The sequence below is a fragment of the Gastrolobium bilobum genome, unplaced genomic scaffold (assembly GCF_033153095.1).
Source record: "Gastrolobium bilobum isolate Gb01-03AN ecotype WA unplaced genomic scaffold, APGP_CSIRO_Gbil_v1 utg7849, whole genome shotgun sequence".
Taxonomy (NCBI): domain Eukaryota; kingdom Viridiplantae; phylum Streptophyta; class Magnoliopsida; order Fabales; family Fabaceae; genus Gastrolobium; species Gastrolobium bilobum.
Genome location: NW_026897514.1, coordinates 119,778 through 142,250, shown reverse-complemented (window position 1 = coordinate 142,250; position 22,473 = coordinate 119,778). Strand labels below are relative to the sequence as shown.

Genomic DNA, 22,473 nt, shown 5'->3' with positions numbered 1-22,473 from the left:
TGGAGAGGTTGAGTTAACCACCACATTGGTGTATTTGATTATATGTACCCATTATTTTCATAGTGGATTTCTGATCTGGACTAGGTCCCGTGGGTTTTTATTTTCGTTTTGATATTTTCGCTGCGCTACCCGACCTAGTGAAGTTCCGGCTGAGGTATTGCCGAGATCCGAGATCAAGATCGTGTTGATTGACTTCCGCACTAAGACTGCTTAGCCGAGCTTGAGAGAACCGAATTTTCCCAACAGCGTCTCTCGAAGAGGATCAAATTCTTCGTCTCGAGAAAGTTGAGCGAATCGCGTTTGAAAAGTGCCGCGGTGGCAGGATCGTGGCTTCAAAGTTCATGGAACCGAAAACGAAACAAAACGCGGTCGTTTCGGCAAAGAAGGTCGAAGAAACTCAGAAATCGAAGGTTGTTAATTCTCGTCGAGGCACGTGTGTCCGGCCAGCTAAAATCGTTTCGCGTGTTTTGCCGCCGCCGCTGCCTCCTCAGCCGCCAAGGAAGGTGTTGTTCAAGGAAGGGGGAAAATCAGTGTCTGTGAGTAATAAGAAAGGGGGTTTGAAGCAAGGGAGGGTTGTTGCGAGCCGTTATAATGATTATAGTGAAGCGAAGAAGAGGTCACTGCCTGAGAGTAACAATGGAAGTGAGGTTGTTAATATGAAAGCGAGGGTTGTTGCGAGCAGTTATAACAAATCAAGTGAAGTGAGGAAGAGAGCATTGCCTGAGAGTAACAATGGTTATGGAAGTGAGGTTGTTAGGCTGAAGAAGAGGTGGGAGATTCCTTCTCCTTCGCAGGTTGTTAATTGGATTAGAACGCTTCTCCGCGTGGTGGTAATGATAATGAGAGTCCATGAGATTCTTGTCCTGCAAAAAAGAGTTGTTGAATTGACAGGGGCGCGGTCTTATTTTTGAACTGATGAGAATGTTGAAGGATCTGTTTCTCAAGTTCTGAGTTTTGCTTTGCTGAAGAAGAAGAAGAACGGTAATCAATTAATTGTATTTAGGGTTTTAAATTTTGGTTTGAGGTTGCTGTCTTTGGCAGATTGCAATTATGTTGCGACTGCATCAAGTGTGATATTGGTTTTTTTTGTTCTTGCTAATGTAGATATGGGTCAAACCAAATGTGACTTGCTCTGAAATAATAGGCTAAACATTTCTCGTTCTTTGTAATTGTATATCATTTCTTCTTAATATTCAATGAGGAAAATGAGTGTCTCATTCATTTTTATTTGATATTGCTGATGACTGTTTTCTTGTTTCTTGGAAGAGTGTCTTTTGGTATTTGTTATTTTTTAGGCTTTGTGTATATGGACTTGGGCTAATCCATCCATGTTTTTTTCAAGTGGATTCTGTGGTTTGTTTAGGGGTTTGTTATTTATTTAGGTTCTACCCATGGACACCAGAGTCAACTGCATTTACATGTGTTACTTCCTCTGAAATAATGAGATCTTCCACTTAGTTGTTCTGTTTGCAATGGTGGGTTCGTGAATTCTATGCTTGTGAATGAAATTAGAGAGGACAATTAGTTATAAAAGAGGAAAGTCCAAGTAGTAAATAGGGAGCTGATGGAAAAAGAATTAGAGAGGACAATTAGTTATAAAAGATTCCATGTGGCAAGTCATAAATGCAGAGGAAAATATGCAAGGTTGTGGGGAATCGCAAAGAACAGGGGAAATATAAGATAATTGGGGCCGTGAGAGGAAAAATTTCTTCTGTGTAGTAGGATTAGGAGTATCCAAGTCTGTAATTCTTTATTTCTAAATGAAAAAAAATTTCTCCCATTTAAATCTAATTTTTAATTTGTATTTCTATTTAAGTTTCAAATTTTTTCTAGGATATAGGCACATCCGTAGTATCAAACTTGTTTTCCATGAGACTAGGTATGCAAAAAGTTTTCCAAGTGATTGGTCCCCCAATTTTAAATTCTGATTGTGATAATGATTTGTTTGGTTCTTGCTAATATAGATATGGGCCAAACCAAATTTGTATGAACAAAAGAACTCCTAATTGAAGGCTGCGTTTGAATGACAGGTACTGATTTTCTGAGAGCTGGTGCAAATGTCCACTGAAGTGGTTCTTTAATGTTTATATTTTGCACGATTTCTTTCATTGTAAGTTGTCTGTCTTTGATTTCTTTCTTGTTGCCTTAATAGGTAAAGGACTTATACAACCTTATGCTTCACCGTGCTTATTTAACTATTAGATTAGGTTTCATTCAGTTTTGTGAAATGTGAACAAATATTAACCCCGTAAGTTTGAGTCACCAAAGATTTTATTATCATTTGTTCATTCTTGGTTCTCTCCATCTTTTTCTTCAAAATTGTTCTGTTTCTATTCTTGCTAACCATAATTACATTATCCTTTTAAAAATCAAATGACCAAATGAATGAAGCCAATTGCCTGAAAAACCAACATTTACTTCTGGTTGAGGCCTTTTTCACAGTTAGTACTTTAGCAATATAGGAATTAAGAGCTGATAAATGTTAACGACTTTAAAATCATAATTATCAATATTTGACTTGACTGCTCTCAGCCATTACTCAAGTGACTTCATCTCTAAACGTCAACTTATGCATGAGTAATCACTTTCTTCACACTACAATACTTTCGTTTTTAGAGGCCTTCAACAATAATGCCAGTGTCTTATATACTTCCTACGGGATAAAGATTTAGTTCTAGATTTTGTTTGAGGGCACAACGTTTCAGCCTCAACAGACTTTGGTCATTAGATATTGAATTTGTCTTCTAATTATGTACAGTGTATGTACTTGTATCCTTATTGTTATTGCTGATGTGTTGAGTATTTGTCTATTACTATGGGTTTATTCTCAGATAAATACTCCTTTGTTAAAAGAAAGAGTAAACACTATTTTTGGTCCCTGGCAATATCTACGAAATCTTTTTTAGTCCCTGGCAATAAAAAAGGACCAAATTGGTCCCTAACAGTACGTAAAAAGGGCCACGTTAGTGACTGAGGAGTTGACATAAGGACTAACGTGACCCTTTTTTCATAATTTTAGGAACCAATTTGGTCCTTTTTTATTGTCAGGAACTAAAAAGGATTTTATAAATATTACCAGGGACCAAAAAGGGTGTTTACTCTAAAAGAAAATATGACACCACTTTTTTTGGTCTGAGACCTCTGGTATCCAATTATTTCAACGAGAGATTGTATACATCCATTTCCCCTTCCACAACATAAAAGTGCATGACTAAAAGAAATAATACAATTTTATACATTTGATGTGGAAAAAGAATTTACGTTGCGTAAGAATGAAATAACTTCAGAGATAAACGGTAAAACACGAGTTAGCAACATGTACTTGCCCCATCCCCTACTTCAACCTTCAATAAAAACAAAAACAAATCACTCCCTGATAAACTTGACTAGCGAGTGTGGGGTGGAGGTAATCCTTGTACGCAGCTTTATCCTTGTATAATTGCAAAGAAGCTGTTTTCTGGATTCGAACTCATGACCTTTTAGTCATGAAAGAACAGCTTTACCAGTACTCTGGTTCGCCCCCTTTACTTCAACCTTCAATAGCCAAAAAAAAAAAAAAAAAAAATTGAATTGGCCCATTTTATATGAAAAATTATACCTATAGGCCTAAACCGTAATTGTATCCTAAAAATTATACCATTTTAGGATCCACTTCTTATTGCCTTCTCTATATCCCTGGTTCCACGTAAAAGCTCATCAATCCAATCCAAATAAATGGGACAATCCAACATATAAGGGTCACATTCGTTAAATATGGTCCTATTTGGGAGAACATTAAGAAAAAGAAAAACCTATACTTTGTTTTTTTTCTTCATTATAAAGACTTCAAAAATCAAACTTGTTTCTCATTTCAATAGATTATTCAAAAATACTAAAGAGAAAATATCATTTGTATGTTAAGAAGAAAAAGCATTTTTATATATAAAACTATTAAATATAAACATACATGTTTGAATTTTGGATTGAGGTAAAAATTGAATTTCGAAGGGATTGCATTAACTTTTAGTTTTTTTTTTTTTCAGAAGTTGGGAATTTTGGCTTTTAAAAAATGTCATTTTAACTTCTACTTTTTTTCAAAAGAAGCTTCCAAATATACACATAATTCAAAAAAAAATATCTTACAAAGAATAATCCATGTAAATAGGCTCTAAATTCCTTCGTAAACTCTTAGAAATTCAGGAAAGAGGCTAGACGAGAGACTCTTAAACTTTGACAAAGTCATCATGCTCCTATGACAGCAATATAAAAAAGAGCTGTCAAAATGGTCAGTCCATCCTATTAGATCCTAGTCACACGAGTTAGGGCCAAACGGCCCACAATAATAAATGCCCGCAAGAGCCAAAAGCATTATGTGCTATGGCCAGCCTCGCAGACCATTCAAAATTATAATTTCAAAAAATTTATTTTTTTTAACATATTTAGTACATACAAATTTATTTTTACAAACTAATATTTAACACTTTAATAAATATTTTATTTAAAGAATAAATTTTTCGTAATTTAATTATGTTTATTAAAATAATATTTGTACACAAATATACAAGTAAAAATGTAAACAAAATTTTAATATAAGTAAATATTTAATTTTACTGTATTTGCTAAGTTTTGCTGTTAAAGGATGCCATCAAATTATTTTTTCACCGGGAGTCATGACAACACCATTCCTGATAGCAATTCTAGAGAAAAACCAAAAGAAATGATGAAATAATTATCTTCATGTACAAACATTATTGACTAAAATAATTTTTCCATCGTTCCTTTTGGTTTTTCATTAAAATTGTTGTAAGAAATGGTGTTATTATGACTCCCGGTGAAAGATCATCATGTGATGGCATCCTTTAATAAAGAAACTTAGCAAATATAGTAAAATTAAATTTTTACCTATATTAAAATTTTGTTTATATTAAAATAAACAAAATTTTCATATAAGTAAAAATTTAATTTTATTATATTTGCTATGTTTTGTTGTTAAAGGATGTCATTATGTGATGATTTTTTCAGCGAGAGTCATAATAGCAACACCATTCTTGATAGCAATTCTAGTGAAAAACCAAAAGGAATGATAAAATTATCTTGACACCAGCATTCAACAACTATTTTTAGTATGTTATATGTTTGAAAATTAAATCATTGATTTTCTTCAATTATTACCATTATACAAAACTTTTTACTTATTATTATCCATAAAACTACCAATGTGCATTTTATACAGTATATGTTTTGGTGCAAATTTGGATATACAAATATGTTTAGACGTCAATAGAAAATTTTATTTTTATTGATGCGCAAATGAAATTCTCTGCTGAAACATTTATCACTTATCACTGTTGAAAAATTTTATTTTATTTATATTATGTTTATGATTTATTTTTCATAAATATTTAAATTTATATACTTTTTATATTTACTTTTTTATTATTTAAATTGAAAATTTTGTTGAAGGAAAAAATTTGGCCCATGGATAAGCCTAACCTAGCCCGTTGAGTCACACGGGGTTAAGGCTAAAAAAATGTCCTACCAAAGGAAAGCCCTAAAGGATTAGGGTTAAATATAGAATTTTGAGGGTTGGCTCGCAAGCTTCATCCATATTTGACAACTCTAGCATTGTGCGGTCTAACTTGCAATGGTTCCAAATTCTACTCAAATCATTAGCCATGTCAAGAGAAGCCTAGAGGAGGAGCAATTCATTGTTGCCTTAATGTATTTTTGTGACATTCCTTCTCCGATTTCTTTCAGAATAACTATGACTTTATCTTTCAGTCCCTCAGCAATATATCACCTAACCAAGACTGTTAGGACATGAATATCAGGGTGCAAACCTTAGAGACTTCATAGCATCAACCTAACTATCCCATCTTTTTATATCCAAATTTATTTTATAAGTATGTTCTATTCATTCTCGAAATTATTTCTTCTTTTAAAATATTAATATTTTATTTATTATCATATTTGTGTTTATGTATATAATATAAGTCTCTAATACCATTTATGATAATTTTAATTAAAGAAAATACTTGTAAAAGTTGTTTTTATTAAAAACCTTATTTTTAGGTTGAAATTTAAAAAAAAAAATTATATATTCACAAATACATTTTAGCTTTGCTTTTTAAACTTTTATTTTTACCTTTAACTTATAAATAGTGTTTAGTTTAAAAGACTGCATCAAATAAGCTTTTAGTTATAAAGCTCTCATATACTTTTATTGTTTCAAAAACTAAGTTATTCAGAGAAAAAGTATATTAATAATTTATAACATGCAACTTCTAAATTGAATTCCACCTTGATCATACCAATACAAATCGGGCCACACGTGGTTGAACTTAGTCTGAATGTATTCTAATGGTAAACACATGATCACTTATGTTCTCTATGGGATTGTATCTCAGGTTAAAGTTGGAGTTCTTATGGGAATTACACTTTAGTGGAAACAAAGAGAGTGGATCCTGCAAGGTATAAGTAGAGGTGTAAATGGATCAAACAGCCTATCATGGATCTGCTACCCAGCCTGACTTAGCATATTTAGTAAAAGAGAAAAAGCTTAAACCTTTAAAAAAAAATGGAATATAGGTCATAGGCCTACTTTTGTAGGGACTAACATAGAAGCCTATAGGACAGTCAATACTGTATTATTTATTTTAATTAAAATAAAATAAAATAACTATTTAAATATTGAGTAAATACCCTTTTGAGTCCCTAACAAAAAACACGGTCGCCACTTTAGTTCCTTACCAAAAGAAAAAATCCTTTTGGTCCCTATAAAATTTAAAGTGGACCCAATTAATTGAAATCGTGGTCCCTCACAAATTCAAAAAAGATCCATATTAGGTATAGAAGACTTGATTGACCCATATTAGGTATAGAAGACCCATATAATCAACAAAATAAATTTATTTTATTTATTTTTTCTAATTCTTAATAGGTATAGAAGACTTGATTGACTTAACTAAGCTAATAGGCTCATGTAAGACATTTTGATTTTTAAATATAACTCAAAGCATGCTCAGAATATTTTACACTCCCTGACCTATTTAAACCAATGCCCAGCCTGATCCAGCCTATTTATAGCACTACCTATAAGGCACTTCGATGCTCAAGTCAGTATTTGGATAATATGTGCAGTTAGAATATAAGAAGACGATCATACCTAAATTTTGGCCTCTGTATTTATACTACATGACATGTTCTACTCATTTGTTTGTATGACCGCCTATGTATGGCGGTTTGGTTGAGAAACTTTTTCATGAGCTAAGAGGGCTTTCACAGCCTACTTCTACCTCTGGGATGCCTCATGGTGAGTCATCTCGAAAGAGTTAAGCTAAAGATTGTTTTATGCCTTTCTACACCATATATTAAAGCTTGGATGGTATCTTAAACCAAGTTAGAACGATAAGCATCAATAACTCTTCCTCTAGCACTAAATATTGATTCTGATGCTTCTACAGAGATTGGTATAAAATCTTATGCCTCCCGAAGGTAGTATTGGTGGGGATCAAACCTAGGTCCTTCCGCTACCTACTCAGCTCAAATGCACAAATCGAACTATCACCATTTGGTACTACTATATTATTTAATTTAATTTAAAATAATGTAGGTTTATAGGCACGACATGTTAAACAAAAGCATATATCCTGCTTTCTAAATAGGCTTTTTTAAAAGCTTAGGCAGGTTCTATTTCACTATATAAAATAGGTCGAGTCTAGCCTGATATATGCTAAATTGTATGCCCTGTAGTCTAGCCTGTCTCACTTACACCCTTACTCGAATGCACATTTAGGGCATGTTTGGTGCATAGTATAGGATAAGACCTGATAGTATAAGGCCTGATTGTATAAGACCTGATTGAATTTTAATAATTTCCAGTGTTTGGCACGGTATTGTATAAAATAATATATTGTATATGACAATATCATCTAGTATTTGATAATGCACTGTATAATACTATATATGATAAAAATAAATATTTTTAATAAAAATATCTTTTTTATAAAGAATTTATATAATTCTTCAAAAATTGTCATATGATATTAATTTTTATAAAAATTTATTGATCAATGTGTCCAAAATATAAATTAATTTTTATAAACATAAAAATATTCAATATTTTAAAATTAGTATATTGAAAAATTAATTTTTATTTTAATAGATTAAAATTAAAATAATATATTAATTTTTGAGAATTACATTGGTCAACGATATTAATACATCAATCTCTTATCAGGCCTTATCCATTGCTCTTAGGCCGGATTAAGTTATACATCATTTTGATGTATTAAGGGATTATGTTGTATAAGCTTATACTATACGATGGTCACACCAAACAACTGAAAATGTCATAACGTATAGTATAAGCTTATACTATTATGCCTTATACGTCACACCAAACAGGTCCTTAGTGGGGTTGAGGCATATGCGCCGAGCTCTGAGCTGCTCAAATATTTTTTTCAGGTCAGTCATATGGTCTTCTGGCTTTAGTGATTTCACAATTAAATTTTAGGGGTGTTCGCGGTCTGGATTGGATCGATTTTTGAAGCAAAAATCATTATATCCAATCCCTTCGGTTTGATAAAATAATCATTCATTCGGTTTGAAATTTTTTTCAAATCCGATCCGATCCAATCCAATTTTTTTCGGTTTAGATTGGATCTATTTTCGATTTTTTGAAAATCTTAAAATTTATTTCATGATTATTGTGCAAATAACATTTTTTGTATATATTGGCTTTGTAAATTTTTTTTTTTTTAAATACAAAAGCATTAGTAAACTATAATATGATTTTTTTTTTTTTAGTAATGAGATAAGAAGTTCTACAAAAATAAAATTTTGTTGATGAGATGTGACTAGATTTTTTCTTGGGTCTAGTTGATGGGTTAATGAATCTTTGATTTAGAAATTTTTGGGCTATGATTGAAAAAAGACCCAAATAGGAGAATTAATATATTGGATCGGTTTGGATTGGATCAGTTTTCATCAACCCATCCAAAAACCGATCCAATCCAATTAAAATTTGCGATTTTTTTGTTTTCGATTTTTCGATTTTCGATTTATTCGGTTATCAATTTTTCGGTTTGGTCACCGCGGTTTAAATCGGTTTGGATCGGTTGATGAACATTCCTATTAAATTTCGTGCCTCAATTTTATTTTATTTTACTAGGTGACAAACCCAACATGCTTTATGGGTCAGTGGATAAAAAACTTCTCCAGGAGAAACTTTTATCCCTTACTTTTATTGCTACTTTTCAACAATCTTTCCCTAAATGTGACAAGAAGAATAAATGGAATCAGCAATAAAACCATGAAGACTATCGCTAGAAAGAATCAATAATAGAACGACAACCTTGACATAAATTTATCCTTAAACCCTGATGATGGGAGCAAGAATAACAAGACTTTTTTGCATAGTCACTAAAACAGCTTTTAGATTTCCTCTTGTCCCTGTAGTTTCAAGCTTTAGGCTGCCCAATTAAAATGAAAGCATGAACCAGGCTCTGAGCCATGTGAATTTGATTTGGTGCTCCAGACACAATCACAAGACCTTCAGTGGCCCCAGGTTTTGGATCATTAACCACCACGCTTGCACCAGAGAACTGAGGAAAACCCAAAGGTCAATCAATACACTCAATGTCAAAATCAACATCAACTTTATTCCAAACACTACTAAGACAATTTCTAGCAAACCATAAGAAATGAATCAATAATCAGACATATAGACAGACCTGTCGAATCTCATTTAGGTTGCTATTGTTATCCCCATACACGTGGGTTAAATAAATACTTGGGATGGTGATCTCAACAGTTGAGCTATTTGGATTCTGCAATGAGTTTCCATTACTGGAAATTACACAGATACCACTATAAAACATTAGGTACAGCACCCACTTTTTAATTAATGTGGAAAGGCAAAAGGACCTATCAACTTATATAAAATAAATAGTCACTTTATAAGAAACTCCGAAACTCACTTTCCAGGAGTCCCATTTCTTGAAGCCAAACTAGAATTATCAGCTGTTCCACCTGGATTTCCTCTGTTAACTGCCTGAAATACAAACCTACAGGGTTATAACATCATTCTTTAACGCACAAAGGGTGGGCATGCGTGGGGTGCGATGAAGCAAAAGAAAAGATAACACCCGCACCTTTCCAAAAAAAACACAAGAAAATGTTTAGACCATATAGATGAAGATCCCCAGGCATTAAACCCTGAAAGTGAAACTGACCTGAGGATTCCATGATCTTGGAGAATTTGGTCCTTCATACCCACGAGGATAGGGAACTCGATCCATGTTTGGCATACCACGACCCATACTATGTGTAAATGGATGCTGATCGACAGGCATTGAGGGAATAGGTGAATGGTCAATCCCATGAGGCCCAACTTGAGGAGGAGGGTGGCCAGAGGACATCAAGTGATTTCTTGGCCTATATAAAGGAGGAGGCATTTCTGAAAATTGTGGCAAATGTGGTGGTGCACTAAAATTTGGAGGGGGCTTTATTGGGAAAATGGTTTCTCGAATTCTGCTGGTTATGTGAAACAAAGCATCTTGCACAGATTGTAAGGTCCCAATAACCTGCAAAGGAACACAATTTATTAATATTTTCAGACCCTACCAACCTCCTTGAACAGAAGACTGAAATTTAAAACACAAATCTACAGAGTACACGTGTAGGAGCAAACAGAGCTAAAATCATCATTTTCCCTTTAGTAACTAAAGTATGAGACTGATAAGATCTAGCTCAGAATACAACTTAAAAAGAACTCAACAAGTTTTTGGTCCAGAAAGGATTCTTTCCAGGTTTTTGTCTATTTATTGATGAATTAAAAGCATTACAATGAAGGAATTTCTACGGACACTCTTCTACCCCTTAACATTTGATACAAACAGAAATGATGAATACAAAGGAAAAGAAACTTCACCCAGCACTTTCGAGAGGTGCAGACTCTCCCATTCCAAGTCTAATTTTCCACCCAAACTTGAGTTGGTATTGGTAAAGGATGTAAGAGGCCTGCTGGAGAAAGATTTTGGTTTTTATTCTGCTGACATATAGCACAAGCAGCCACAAAATCTTTGATCTGCCTTCTCATTCCTTCCTAGTACACTAGTGCAGCAATCCTCTTATAGGTACGCAGGAAACCAGAATGTCCCCCAACACAAGAGTTACGAAATTCTTCTAATATAAGAGGAATGAATTTGGAATGGCGTGGGAAAATCAACCTTCCTTTGAAGAATAAACGGCCACCACTCAATGTGAAGTCAGCATGTGAACCCGGATCAGCAAGCAAGTCATGCATAATGGCTCTCAATTTAGCATCCGCTTGTAAGTCCTCTTCAAAAGTGTCATCCCCTACTGGAACTACACAAGTCAAGGCAGAAAAGTGTTCCTGATGAGAAAGCACATCAGCAACTACATTCTTTCGCCCTGGTTGATATTGTATCTCGAAGTCATATCCCAAAAGCTTGGTAACTCATCTTTGTTGTTCTTCACCCAATACCCGTTGCTCCATCAGAAATTTCAAGCTTTTCTGATCTGTTTTAATGATAAATTTCCGCCCCAACAAGTACGGTCTCCACTTCTGAACTGCAAAGACAATAGCCATAAGTTCTTTCTCATAGATTGACTTCTCCTGAGCCCGTTTAGAAAACCCTTGGCTAATGAAACTGATTGGTCGACCCTTTTGCATTAGTGCAGCTTCTACCCCACGTCCAGAAGCATCCGTGACCACCATAAAGGTTTTGGTGAAATCAGGTAAGGCAAGTACTGGAAGAGTAGTCATGGCTGTCTTGAGTGTGTCAAACGCTAGCTGAGCGTGTTCATTCCAAATAAATCCATCTTTCTTTAATAAGTCAGTCAATAGATTGGCTATCTTCCCATAGCCTTGCACAAATTTACGATAATAACCCAACCTGTGAGACCTAAGAACCCTCTCAATGATTTAAGATTCTTTGGAATCTGCCACTGAAGCATTGCTTCAACCTTCTTTGGATCAGCACATACTCCGTTTTGAGAGATAAGATGGCCCAAATATTCCACCTGCTGCAAAGCAAATGAACACTTCTTACGATTTGCCACTAGACAATTGCTTCTTAATGCATCAAACACCATCTGGAGACGTTGCACATGTTCTGTTCGACTGCTGCTATAGATGAGGATATCATCAAAGAACCCCAACACAAATTTACGGAGAAAGCGTTTTAAAACCTCATTCATCAAAGAATTGCAAGTGGAAGGAGCATTGGTGAGCCCAAATGGCATCACCACATACTAATAATGGCCTTCATGTGTGCTGAAGGTTGTTTTTGGTATGTCCTCCTCCTTTATTCTGATTTGATGATACCCAGATTTGAGGTCTAATTTGGAGAACACCTTAGATCCCCCCAATTAATCCAAAAGCTCCTCAATTACAGGAATGGGAAACTTGATTGGAACAGAGATTTTATTCAAAGACCTGTAGTCCACGCAAGCTCTCCAACTTCCATCTTTTTTTTTCACCAAAATTATAGGACAAAAGTATGGGCTCTCACTTGGCCTTATTAAACCCGAATGCAGCAACTCAGATACCAGTTTTTCAATTATGGTTTTCTGATAATAAGAATACCTGTAAGGCCGTATATTGGGTATTGCACTATCTACCTTGAGAATAATGGCATTATCCTGTCATCTCTTTGGTGGAAGTCCCAGTGGTTCTTGAAAAATAGAATGAAATTCACTCAATAACGCCTCCAGTTCAGGCCACAACCCCTCAGCATCTGATTTGCTTTCCTTCTGCCAATGTTGATCCACCACAAACCCCTGTCGTGCTTCAGATAAAGCTTTGACCATGGAACGAAGAGTTGTCATAGACGTAGTGTTTGACAGAAACGGATCTCCTCGCAACGTGACCTCTTGCCCCTCCACACAAACCTTTAATATTAGATTGCAAAAATCATCCTTCATTTCTCCCCAACTCTTCAGCCAATCAAGCCCCAAAATAACTTCAGCTCCCCCTAATTCGAAAAGAAATAAATCATGGCATGATTTTGCTACCTGAACATCAATGTTGACGTTTCGACAAACCCCCTGACATTGCACCTTGTATCCATCCCCCACCACCACATTGTAAGTGGGTGTATCCTCCACCGTGAGCTTTAACCTTTCAGCCACTGTGCGTTCCACAAAATTTCACGAGGCCCCACTATCCACCATCATCACCAAACGCTCTCCTTATATTGACCCCCACAACTTCATGCTTTGGTTCGAAGAGAGCCCCAGTACGCTAAATGTTGACATCTGAAAAAGGACTTCGTCTTCTGTAGGAATTTCAACCTTAACCACATCCCCTTGCCTGGTTTTATTGTCTTCGTCTCCCTCCTCTTCGTCTTCGATAATCAGAAGATTCAACTGCGAGATTTTGCAACGATGGGAGGGATTCCATTTGACTCCACACTTGAAACACAGGCCCTTCCTTGAACGCTCATGGAGTTCCGCCTGAGGTAGTCGACGGCTCTCCACCTTTGTAGCTTGGCTTCCAACACTCTCTGTCCCTTGAGCAACTCCCATCGTCTGATTAGGGTTCCCAAATGCATTCGTAGTTATATGTGTGTCCGTTCTAGCTGAGTTCAAGTTTGTCCTCGTGTCACCAACATTGCCAGCATGAGTTAATTGATTCACGTGTCTGGCACCTGAGGACTGCATTATATTTCTATTGGGCTGATTAATGCGATTTAGCCCACCCCATTTCGCACCATATCCAAACCCGTTTAGCCCAAACCCATCCTGAATCCAAGATTGGTTCCTCTTTTCCAACGCTGTCGTTTCCTTCATCAGCTCCCCCAAAGTTCGTAAATCCTTCTGTAATAACTCAGTTCTTAATCCTTCATTCAAACCATGGAGCCAGATTTCCCTTAACATGTGGTCATCAGCGTAATGGAGAGGACTGATGATCCGTTCAAACTCAGTTCGAAACGACGCGATACTTCCAGTTTGCCGAAGATTCATCGGCTCATGATAAGGACCTCCCAACGTGTCTGCTGTGAACTGCTCCAGCACCTCCTCTCTGAAATCCCCCCAAATGGCATTGGGATGATTACGTTCCTAAACCTAAAACCAATTGAGAGCAACACCATCCAAAACGATCATGACAGCATCAATCTTGTCTTGATCTCCAATTCAATTGACCAGAAAATAGTGTTCCACCCTCGTCAACCAAGAATACACATCGTCTCCACTAAATCTGGGCATGTCGAGACGAAGTGCCCGTCTGTCCACCACTGGTACTTCTCTATTATCTCCATATTTCGATGCCACTGGAGTGGGACTTCGCCACCGAGAACTCCCACAGCGACGACGTCCTCCCTGAGCTGGGTTGTCTCTGTTTTGTCGATCCAGTTGTAACAACTGAAGAAGCTCGCGATGATGTTCATCAGCGAGTTTTTCGTTCCGACGGAAACGTTCCTCGATGGCTTCAAATCTTGCATCCATATTGCGCGTCAAAACCATACACTCCAAGAAGAGACACAGACGGCGCCAATTGATAAGATCTAGCTCAGAATACAACTTAATAAGAAGAACTCAACAAGTTTTTGGTCCAGAAAGGATTCTTTCCAGGTTTTTGTCTATTTATTGATGAATTAAAAGCATTACAATGAAGGAATTTCTACAGACATCCTTCTACCCCTTAACATTTGATACAAACAGAAATGACGAATACACTTGAGATTAAAGAATAATTGTATATTGAATAATTGTAGTGTATTACAATGTACAAGAGCTCTCTATTTAAAGAGACTAAAAGACCTAATAGGCTGAGCTCATACGATGTGGGACTATATATATATACTGAACTATGTTTACAACTATTCTAACACTCCCCCTCAAGCTGGAGCATATATATTGTAAGCACCCAGCTTGCCACAAATATATTCAACCCGAGGACCCCTAAGAGCTTTAGTGAAGACATCCGCAAGTTGATCATTGAAGTTGACAAATTCCGTTTTGATTTCTCCTGACTGAATCTTTTCTCGAATGAAATGACAATCGATCTCTATATGTTTGGTTCTCTCATGAAATACAGGATTAGAGGATATATGTAGTGCAGCTTGATTGTCACAAATGAGAGTCATGGGTTTCTTCTGTTCACAAAGATGGAGCTCCCGAATCAACTGCTTTAACCAGATTAGCTCGCAGGTAGCAACTCTCATTGCACGATACTCGGTCTCTGCACTAGATCGGGCAACAACAGTTTGTTTCTTACTTTTCCAAGAAATCAGGTTTCCTCCAAAGAAAACACAATAGCCTGAAGTAGAGCGCCTATCCGAGGGTGATCCTGCCCAATCAGCATCTGAATAACCACAAATTTCTGTATTTCCCTGATCTGAATATAATAAACCTTTCCCTGGTGCTCCTTTGATGTAACGAAGGATCCTAACAGCAGCATACCAATGAGAATCACACGGAGAATCAAGAAACTGACTAGCGACACTAACAGCAAAAGAAATGTTCGGCCTAGTCACAGTGAGATAATTGAGCTTCCCAATCAACCTCTGATAACGTCCAGGATCAGATAATGGTTCTCCTTGTCCGGGTAGTGATTTATAGTAGGATCAATGGGTGTGTCAACTGGCTTACACGCCAACATACCAGTCTCTTCTAGGATATCCAAGGCATACTTCCTTTGACAGATAGAAATGTCCTGTCTAAATTGTGCTACCTCAATTCGCAAGAAGTAATGCAGCTTCCCGAGGTCCTTTGTCTGAAATTGACTGAATAAATACTGTTTTAAGTGACGAATTCCAATTTGATCACTCCCGGTGAGGATGATGTCATCAACATAGACTAACAAATAGATGCACTTATCAGGAGATGTGATCCTATAAAACACAGAGTGGTCAACTTTACTGCGAATTAAGCCAAACTCCTGAACAGCAGAACTGAAGCGACTGAACCATGCCCGAGGAGACTGCTTGAGACCATATAAGGATTTGCAAAGACAACACACCTTCCCAGACTCCCCCTGAGCAACAAAACCCGGTGGTTGCTCCATATAAACTTCTTCTTGTAAATCACCATGAAGAAAGGCATTTTTTATGTCAAGTTGAAGGAGTGGCCAGTGACGAATAGCACCAAGAGCAAGAAATAGGCGAACTGACGCCATCTTAGCGACCGGAGAGAATGTATCACTATAATCAAGGCCGAATATTTGAGTAAAACCCTTTGCAACTAGGCGGGCCTTGAGTCGATCAACATGGCCATCAGGTCCAACTTTCACAGTAAACACCCAGTGACAACCAACTATAGACTTCTCTGGAGGAGCAGAAACAAGGTCCCAAGTGCCATTGGAATGAAGTGCAGTCATCTCATCAAGCATCGCTTGGCGCCACCCTGGATGGGAAAGTGCTTCACCTATGGTCTTAGGAATAGAAATAGAAGAAAGACTAGAAACAAAGGTGAAATGAGGTGAAGAAAGACGGTCATAGCTCTAAAAAGTATAAAGAGGATAACGGTTACGAGTAGTACGTGTACCTTTTCTTTGAGCAATAGGAAGAGCCTCTGGTGAAGGATCCGGAGGGGAAGAAGCAACAGCAGTGAGCGATGAGTCAGCGAGAGTCGAGTCGACAGGAGGCACAGTTTTGCGACGCTGATAGGTGAGAAGTGGACGGTCCTCAGGTATAGAAGCAATAGGTTGCTCATCTGGACTAGAAGCGCCTGCAGCTGGCAAAGACAAGTCAAGAAAAGAGACAGGAAGAACATGATCAACCTGTGACAACTGAGATGGGATAGAATTAAAAGGTTGTTGATCAAGAAAAGTGACATCAGCGGAAACTAAGTAACGCTTAAGATCGGGAGAATAACAACGATAACCCTTTTGAAGACGAGAATAACCAAGAAAGATACACTGAAAGGCTTTGGATGTTAACTTATCCTTACCAGGAGTGAGATCATGAACAAAACAAGTACAACCAAAGACATGTGGAGTTAGAGGATAAAGAGGAACATCTGGAAGCAATAGATTATGAGCAATGTCATTGTTGAGCACAGATGAAGGCATGCGATTGATGAAAAAACAAGAGATGAGTACAGCATCTGCCCAGAAGTGAAGGGGAACCTGCATATGAAGAAGAAGGGTACGTGCAGTTTCAATGAGATGTCTGCTTTTACGTTCAGCCACCCCATTTTGTTGTGGAGTGTGAGGACAAGTAGTTTGATGTAAAGTACCTTGTGCAGCCAAGAAATTAGAAAAATCAATAGAAACATATTCCTTAGCATTATCACTACGTAGAATGCGAATAGAAACACCAAATTGAGTATGAATCTCACTAGAAAACTTTTTATAAATGGAAAATAACTCAGAACGATTTTTCATTAAATAGATCCAAGTGCAACGGGAAAAATCATCAATAAAGGTAACGAAATACCGAAAACCTAAAACAGACAAGGTACGACTTGGACCCCAGATATCTGAATGAACAAGAGAGAAAGGAGCATCAGCTCGTTTATTGACTCGACTGGCAAATGAAGAACGTGTATGCTTCCTTTGTTGACATGACACACAATCTAAAGACTGAAGACCGAATAAAAGAGGAACCATTTTCTGCAACTTTGAAAGACTTGGATGACCGAGGCGACTGTGGATAAGTTGTGGAGATTCTGTGAGAGAGCATGCCACTGAAGGACGAGGCACATCCAGATAGTAAAGCCCCCGTGACTCACGACCCACTCCAATCATTTTCCCCGTACCCGGATCCTGCACAGAAACAGAATGGTTAGAGAAAGTAATGGTGCAAGTGAGGGAGTGGATCAACTTACTAATAGAAATTAAGTTATAAGGGATGCCAGGAATGTAATAAACAGATGTCAAGGCCAAGGTAGAGGTCGGACGAGCTTGTCCAATCCCACGAACTGGGGCTTTGGTTCCATCCGCAAGGGTAAAAGAAGGTAAATTATCAGAATAAGTAAGAGATGTAAAGAGTTCCTTATTACCACAGAGATGATCGGTAGCACCTGAGTCAAATATCCAAGTGCCAAGTGATGTAGAATGAGAAACACAAGCAACGAGATTACCAGTATATGGCTGAGACTGAGGAGAAGCCTTCCTAAGAAGAGTTTGGAGTGCAGCATAGTCCGCAGGTGAGAGAGAACCTGAACCGAATGATGCATTGTCTGACTGAGCTATATTTGCAACAAGAGAGGTGTCCCAATCTTTGTAGTTAACCTCTGAGAGATCAGGAGATGCTGCTGCCATTTAAAGACAAAAGATAATATCCGTAAACGAAGGCAAACGATATCCAATCAAGGAGAACCACTCGTCTAAAGTAAGACCCACAAAGAATCAAGCACAGATCCGGAAAGATGAGGAAAAACCGAGCTAGTCTGTCCAGAAACGACCGGAAAAAGACGCCGGAACAGTGCACACGCGCCAGTGAAGGGTGGCGCGTGAGCACCACGCGCAGGGAAAAGAAGCGGCGCGTGAGAGCGCGTGGGGACTCCTCTGATGACGGGTCTTCCACAGACTTGGTCACCAGAGAGAAAGGGATCTGATCGCAGGCTTTCCGGTTGAAATCGACGCCGGAACAGTGCTCTGGTGGCCTGAACAGTGACGAGCGGCGGTTGTTGGCGGCGGGAAGTGATTCTGACAGTTGAAGAAACAAGCCGGAGAGACACACGGCTTAGAGAAAAAACTCGCCGGAAGAATGCACGGCAAAGTAGAAGAGAACACCTAAGCAGTGGGCTTAGGGTTTTAGCGGAAGCGGATCCCCAGAGCGAAAAAGCTCTGATACCAACTTGAGATTAAAGAATAATTGTATATTGAATAATTGTAGTGTATTACAATGTACAAGAGCTCTCTATTTAAAGAGACTAAAAGAGCTAATAGGCTGAGCTCATACGATGTGGGACTATATATATACTGAACTATGTTTACAACTATTCTAACAAATACAAAGGAAAAGAAACTTCACCCAGCACTTTCGAGAGGTGCAGACTCTCCCATTCCAAGTCTAATTTTCCAATGCCCTTTTCCTCTCTCCTATTCTTACACTAATGCTTCTCTCAACAAACTAACACGTCACTATTCTCCTTACTCTACTACTAACAACCCATAACTGAATGACCCTCCAAAGCATGACCCTCTACACCTTCTAGAATGCCCTGCACCACATCAGCTTTATTTTTTGGTTATTCCTCTAATGCGTTTCCTGTTATAAGTACGCAACACCTTCGTATCAGAGACTTAACAAAATCCTACATGGAATATAAAAACTGCTGCAGCATAGAAAATTATTACCACATCCTCATACTCATTACAATAAGAGCAGAAGAAAGGGGGACAGACAAACTGACAAACAATCCGTTTGAACAGCTCTCTGTAGAAAATCAACTGGTAGCCTAGGACTGAAACAAAAGTTGAATAGTAGGATAACATCCATAGATTAGATTAGGCAATGAAAAATAAAAAGATAGAAGATGCTCTTTCTCAAGATATATTGAAAATCAGTGACCAAAACACAAATTAGTGTAAAAAAGAAAAGCATAAAGAAATCAAGGAAAAGAGAGAGATATATCATTTCCTAATAGCTTATTAAGTATGGGAGAAACCATAGCTTCCAACTTTTAAGCTCTCACGATTTTTATTTTTATTTTAGTTGCTTTGATTTATACTTAGCACCAAACATGTGTTTATAATTCACATGCAAATGTCCAAAGAGCCAGTTACCTGTACAACTTCTTCATTTTGGGAAATATACTTAATCTGTTCCTTTGAAAAGATTCGTATATTAGCACCTGTGGCTCTTCGCATTTCAGAGATAACAAGACCACCCTTGCCCAAGAGGCAGCCTACCTGTGGTGAACGCACAAGAAGTCTAGCAACAACTGCTGCATTTGGTTCGAATCCAATCTCTGTAAGTCGACTATGAACACGAATAACAGCTTCTTGTGCAGGAGAATGCTTTTGCTCTGGATTCTGCAGAAGGTTATATCAATTTCATTTCTTTTTCCTAGGCAAATATCATGGAAATTGAATATCATATTTTATAATTTACTGCTACAATTCTACCAAAAGATGCAAACATGTTTGCAACGAAAACTATCAATACAGGAAAGTTACCATGATTAGAATAATTCAACATCAACTCACAGTAAACAATCTGAAGATGGACCCCAGCCACAAAAATCATACAAAGGTTACCTGTTTTGATTATAGCAAAAGAACAACCATATTTTAGATTTCCAACAAAGATCACCAGAATAACTGGACACCAGAGAGCCAGCTGACAATAATCTCAAGAAACATTGCACTTGCTGGACCAGAAACCTTTCTGAGACATAGTTTACTTCCACCAAATCAAAGTTATAGAAAAAATTTAACACAAAAAATATTATAAGGTTATTGGCAATTACATGTTAAAAGCAAATCCTATGGACAACTATGGTTAAGGTGCAAGTAGAGTATTTATTTATCAAAGACAGTTAAGTTGTCGTGCCTCTCGCGCGGATATCACAACCACACGCTCATCTGAATCAGGTCCAGCATCAACAATTTGGATAGATGCACCAGTTTCGCTTTGCAGTGCCCGCACTATGGAACCACCTTTCCCAATAAGACTACCAACTTTATCATGTTGACATAATAGCTTAAAGACAACCTCCTCTTCAGCAAGCATTCTATGAGCAGGTCCTGCACTTTCAGGACCAGGAAAAGAAGCATAACCTCTTGAATGATGATCAGAAGAAGCATATGTGCCAGAACCAGATGCATAACCCCGTTGGGGATAAGGTTCAACCTGAGCAGGTGCCCCCGTTCCATGGAGCACCCCAGGCCCAGAATCCACCCTTGCATAATCCTGAAGACAACTTGAAACACAGAGGAGCGCTTTTTTTGCTGCACTAAAGTTTCCAGTTATCTGCATACATCATAAGCCACAATGTTATTTACTGTGCCAAGTGACATAGCCCATAGGAAGAAAGAGTGAAACCACTTCAAATTACAAAAGCTTATGATAAGTCATTTTATTTTTTATTTTTTGGTTAAAGTGTCATCAACCAACTCTCCCAAAAATTTAGCCGGTTGACTAAAGTCCCAATAAATGGTTGATTGACATTTTGCCCCTCTTTTAAAATTAATTTACCACTTTGCTCATCTTCCCAAATAATATATCAATCTATCACTATTTGACCAAATCTCAACCCTTAGTAAGTCATTACTCGAGCAAAATGACTCATTTACTCGAGTAAGTGTTGGTCAAATAGGAATAGATTGGCACCTAGTTTAATCTTGAGTGACATACTGATATATAGATTGAGAAGAAGGACAAAGTGGTAAATTTATTTTAAAACAAGAGCAAAATGATCAATTAACCCCGGATAAATGATATTATTATATTTCTAACACCCTCCGGCATCATATAACCATTTTTGGATTTAAAGTGTACAGATCCATTTTACCTTGAGATCTTATGCTGAAATTTAACAACTTAAACTTTTTATTATTATTATTATTAAAGCCTTAAAGGAATCAGACGTATAAAAGCTCTGGTAACGTCACAAACTAACAATCCCAAAAATTGAACGAATGATTTTTATTATATCACTAAGCTAAAAATGGAAAAGCTTTACTTTGGAAAAGAGTAATTGAGTAACACAATAATTAGCATTAGTTATGCAATATGTAATATCTCTAATTTTGACTTATATAGATTAAGGAAAAAGAAGAAGACCTGAATGAACTCATCTCCATGAGGAGGAAGAGGAGGTTGATCCTTTGGCAAAACCCTAACTTGGGCCCCACTCTCTTGCCTAATCTTCTCCACAATCTTACCTCCTCTTCCAAGCACACACCCAACCTGATAACTCGGCGCCACCAACCTACAATTAACCGTCAAATTCGAACTCTTAACTTCCTCCTCAACCATTCTCTCAAAAACCCTAATCAAAGCAAGTTGCGACGGCGACTCATCACCGCCATTGCTACCTTGTTCGCCAGTGCCCACAATAACAATGATGCGGTCTTCGCCAAATTCATCGACGAGAATCTTAGCTCCACCACCACCGAGCCCCGTTAACTCCGCCGTCTTTGCCACCGGACACATGATGCGGAAAACGGTTTCGGTTGCTGTCGGCGGAACATGGCGGCGCTTCTTGTTGCTGCTGTTGTTGGACATCGTATGAAACTAACACACTCACTCAAACAAGTAACAAAAGCATTACATCGTATGCACCTTTCTGCAAAAAATTATATCATTCTTAGTTTTTTACACACGTATAACACGACTGACATTAAATCCAATAAATACAAAATAAAGAAAGTACATGGATTTGAAATTTATGAAAAAGAAAATACTGAACGTTTTGTAAATTCTATTAAATTAATTTTCTTAATGAGTCTTGCATTAATTTCCCAATAAATAAAGTCATCATTTACTTTAAAAAAAAAAATTTGTTTTTGTCTAAAAAAAATATTTTTGTTTTCGTATTATCTTCAATTTATTTTGTCACATTGCAAGC

The 22,473-nt window shown here is 37.2% G+C and overlaps 2 protein-coding genes across 2 annotated transcripts; one reads left to right on the top strand and one right to left on the bottom strand.

The window, feature by feature from the left end:
* Positions 1 to 341: 341 nt before the first annotated feature.
* On the top strand, positions 342 to 1,105 carry LOC133307579 (uncharacterized). Its single transcript, XM_061508107.1, has one exon. It carries the CDS (start codon positions 342 to 344, stop codon positions 909 to 911), a length of 570 nt encoding a protein of 189 aa, XP_061364091.1. The 3' UTR covers positions 912 to 1,105.
* An 8,115-nt stretch (positions 1,106 to 9,220) lies between these two features.
* Positions 9,221 to 22,206, bottom strand: LOC133307574 (KH domain-containing protein HEN4). Its single transcript, XM_061508101.1, has 7 exons — positions 21,687 to 22,206; positions 20,454 to 20,873; positions 19,685 to 19,933; positions 10,215 to 10,565; positions 9,960 to 10,033; positions 9,714 to 9,828; positions 9,221 to 9,584 (listed from the first exon to the last, which is right to left on the bottom strand). The coding sequence occupies exons 1-7, from the start codon at positions 22,128 to 22,130 to the stop codon at positions 9,441 to 9,443; spliced, it is 1,797 nt and encodes a 598-aa protein (XP_061364085.1). The 5' UTR covers positions 22,131 to 22,206; the 3' UTR covers positions 9,221 to 9,440.
* Between the last annotated feature and the right edge of the window lie 267 nt (positions 22,207 to 22,473).

Coding starts and splice junctions, on each gene's coding strand:
- LOC133307574 (XM_061508101.1), bottom strand. CDS start 22,130: ATGTCCAACAACAGCAGCAACAAGAAGCGCCGCCATGTTCCGCCGACA. Junction 10,034..10,214: donor CAAGATCATGGAATCCTCAG/GTCAGTTTCACT, acceptor TTTGTATTTCAG/GCAGTTAACAGAGGAAATCC. Junction 9,829..9,959: donor AGAAATGGGACTCCTGGAAA/GTGAGTTTCGGA, acceptor TGTAATTTCCAG/TAATGGAAACTCATTGCAGA.
- LOC133307579 (XM_061508107.1), top strand. CDS start 342: ATGGAACCGAAAACGAAACAAAACGCGGTCGTTTCGGCAAAGAAGGTC.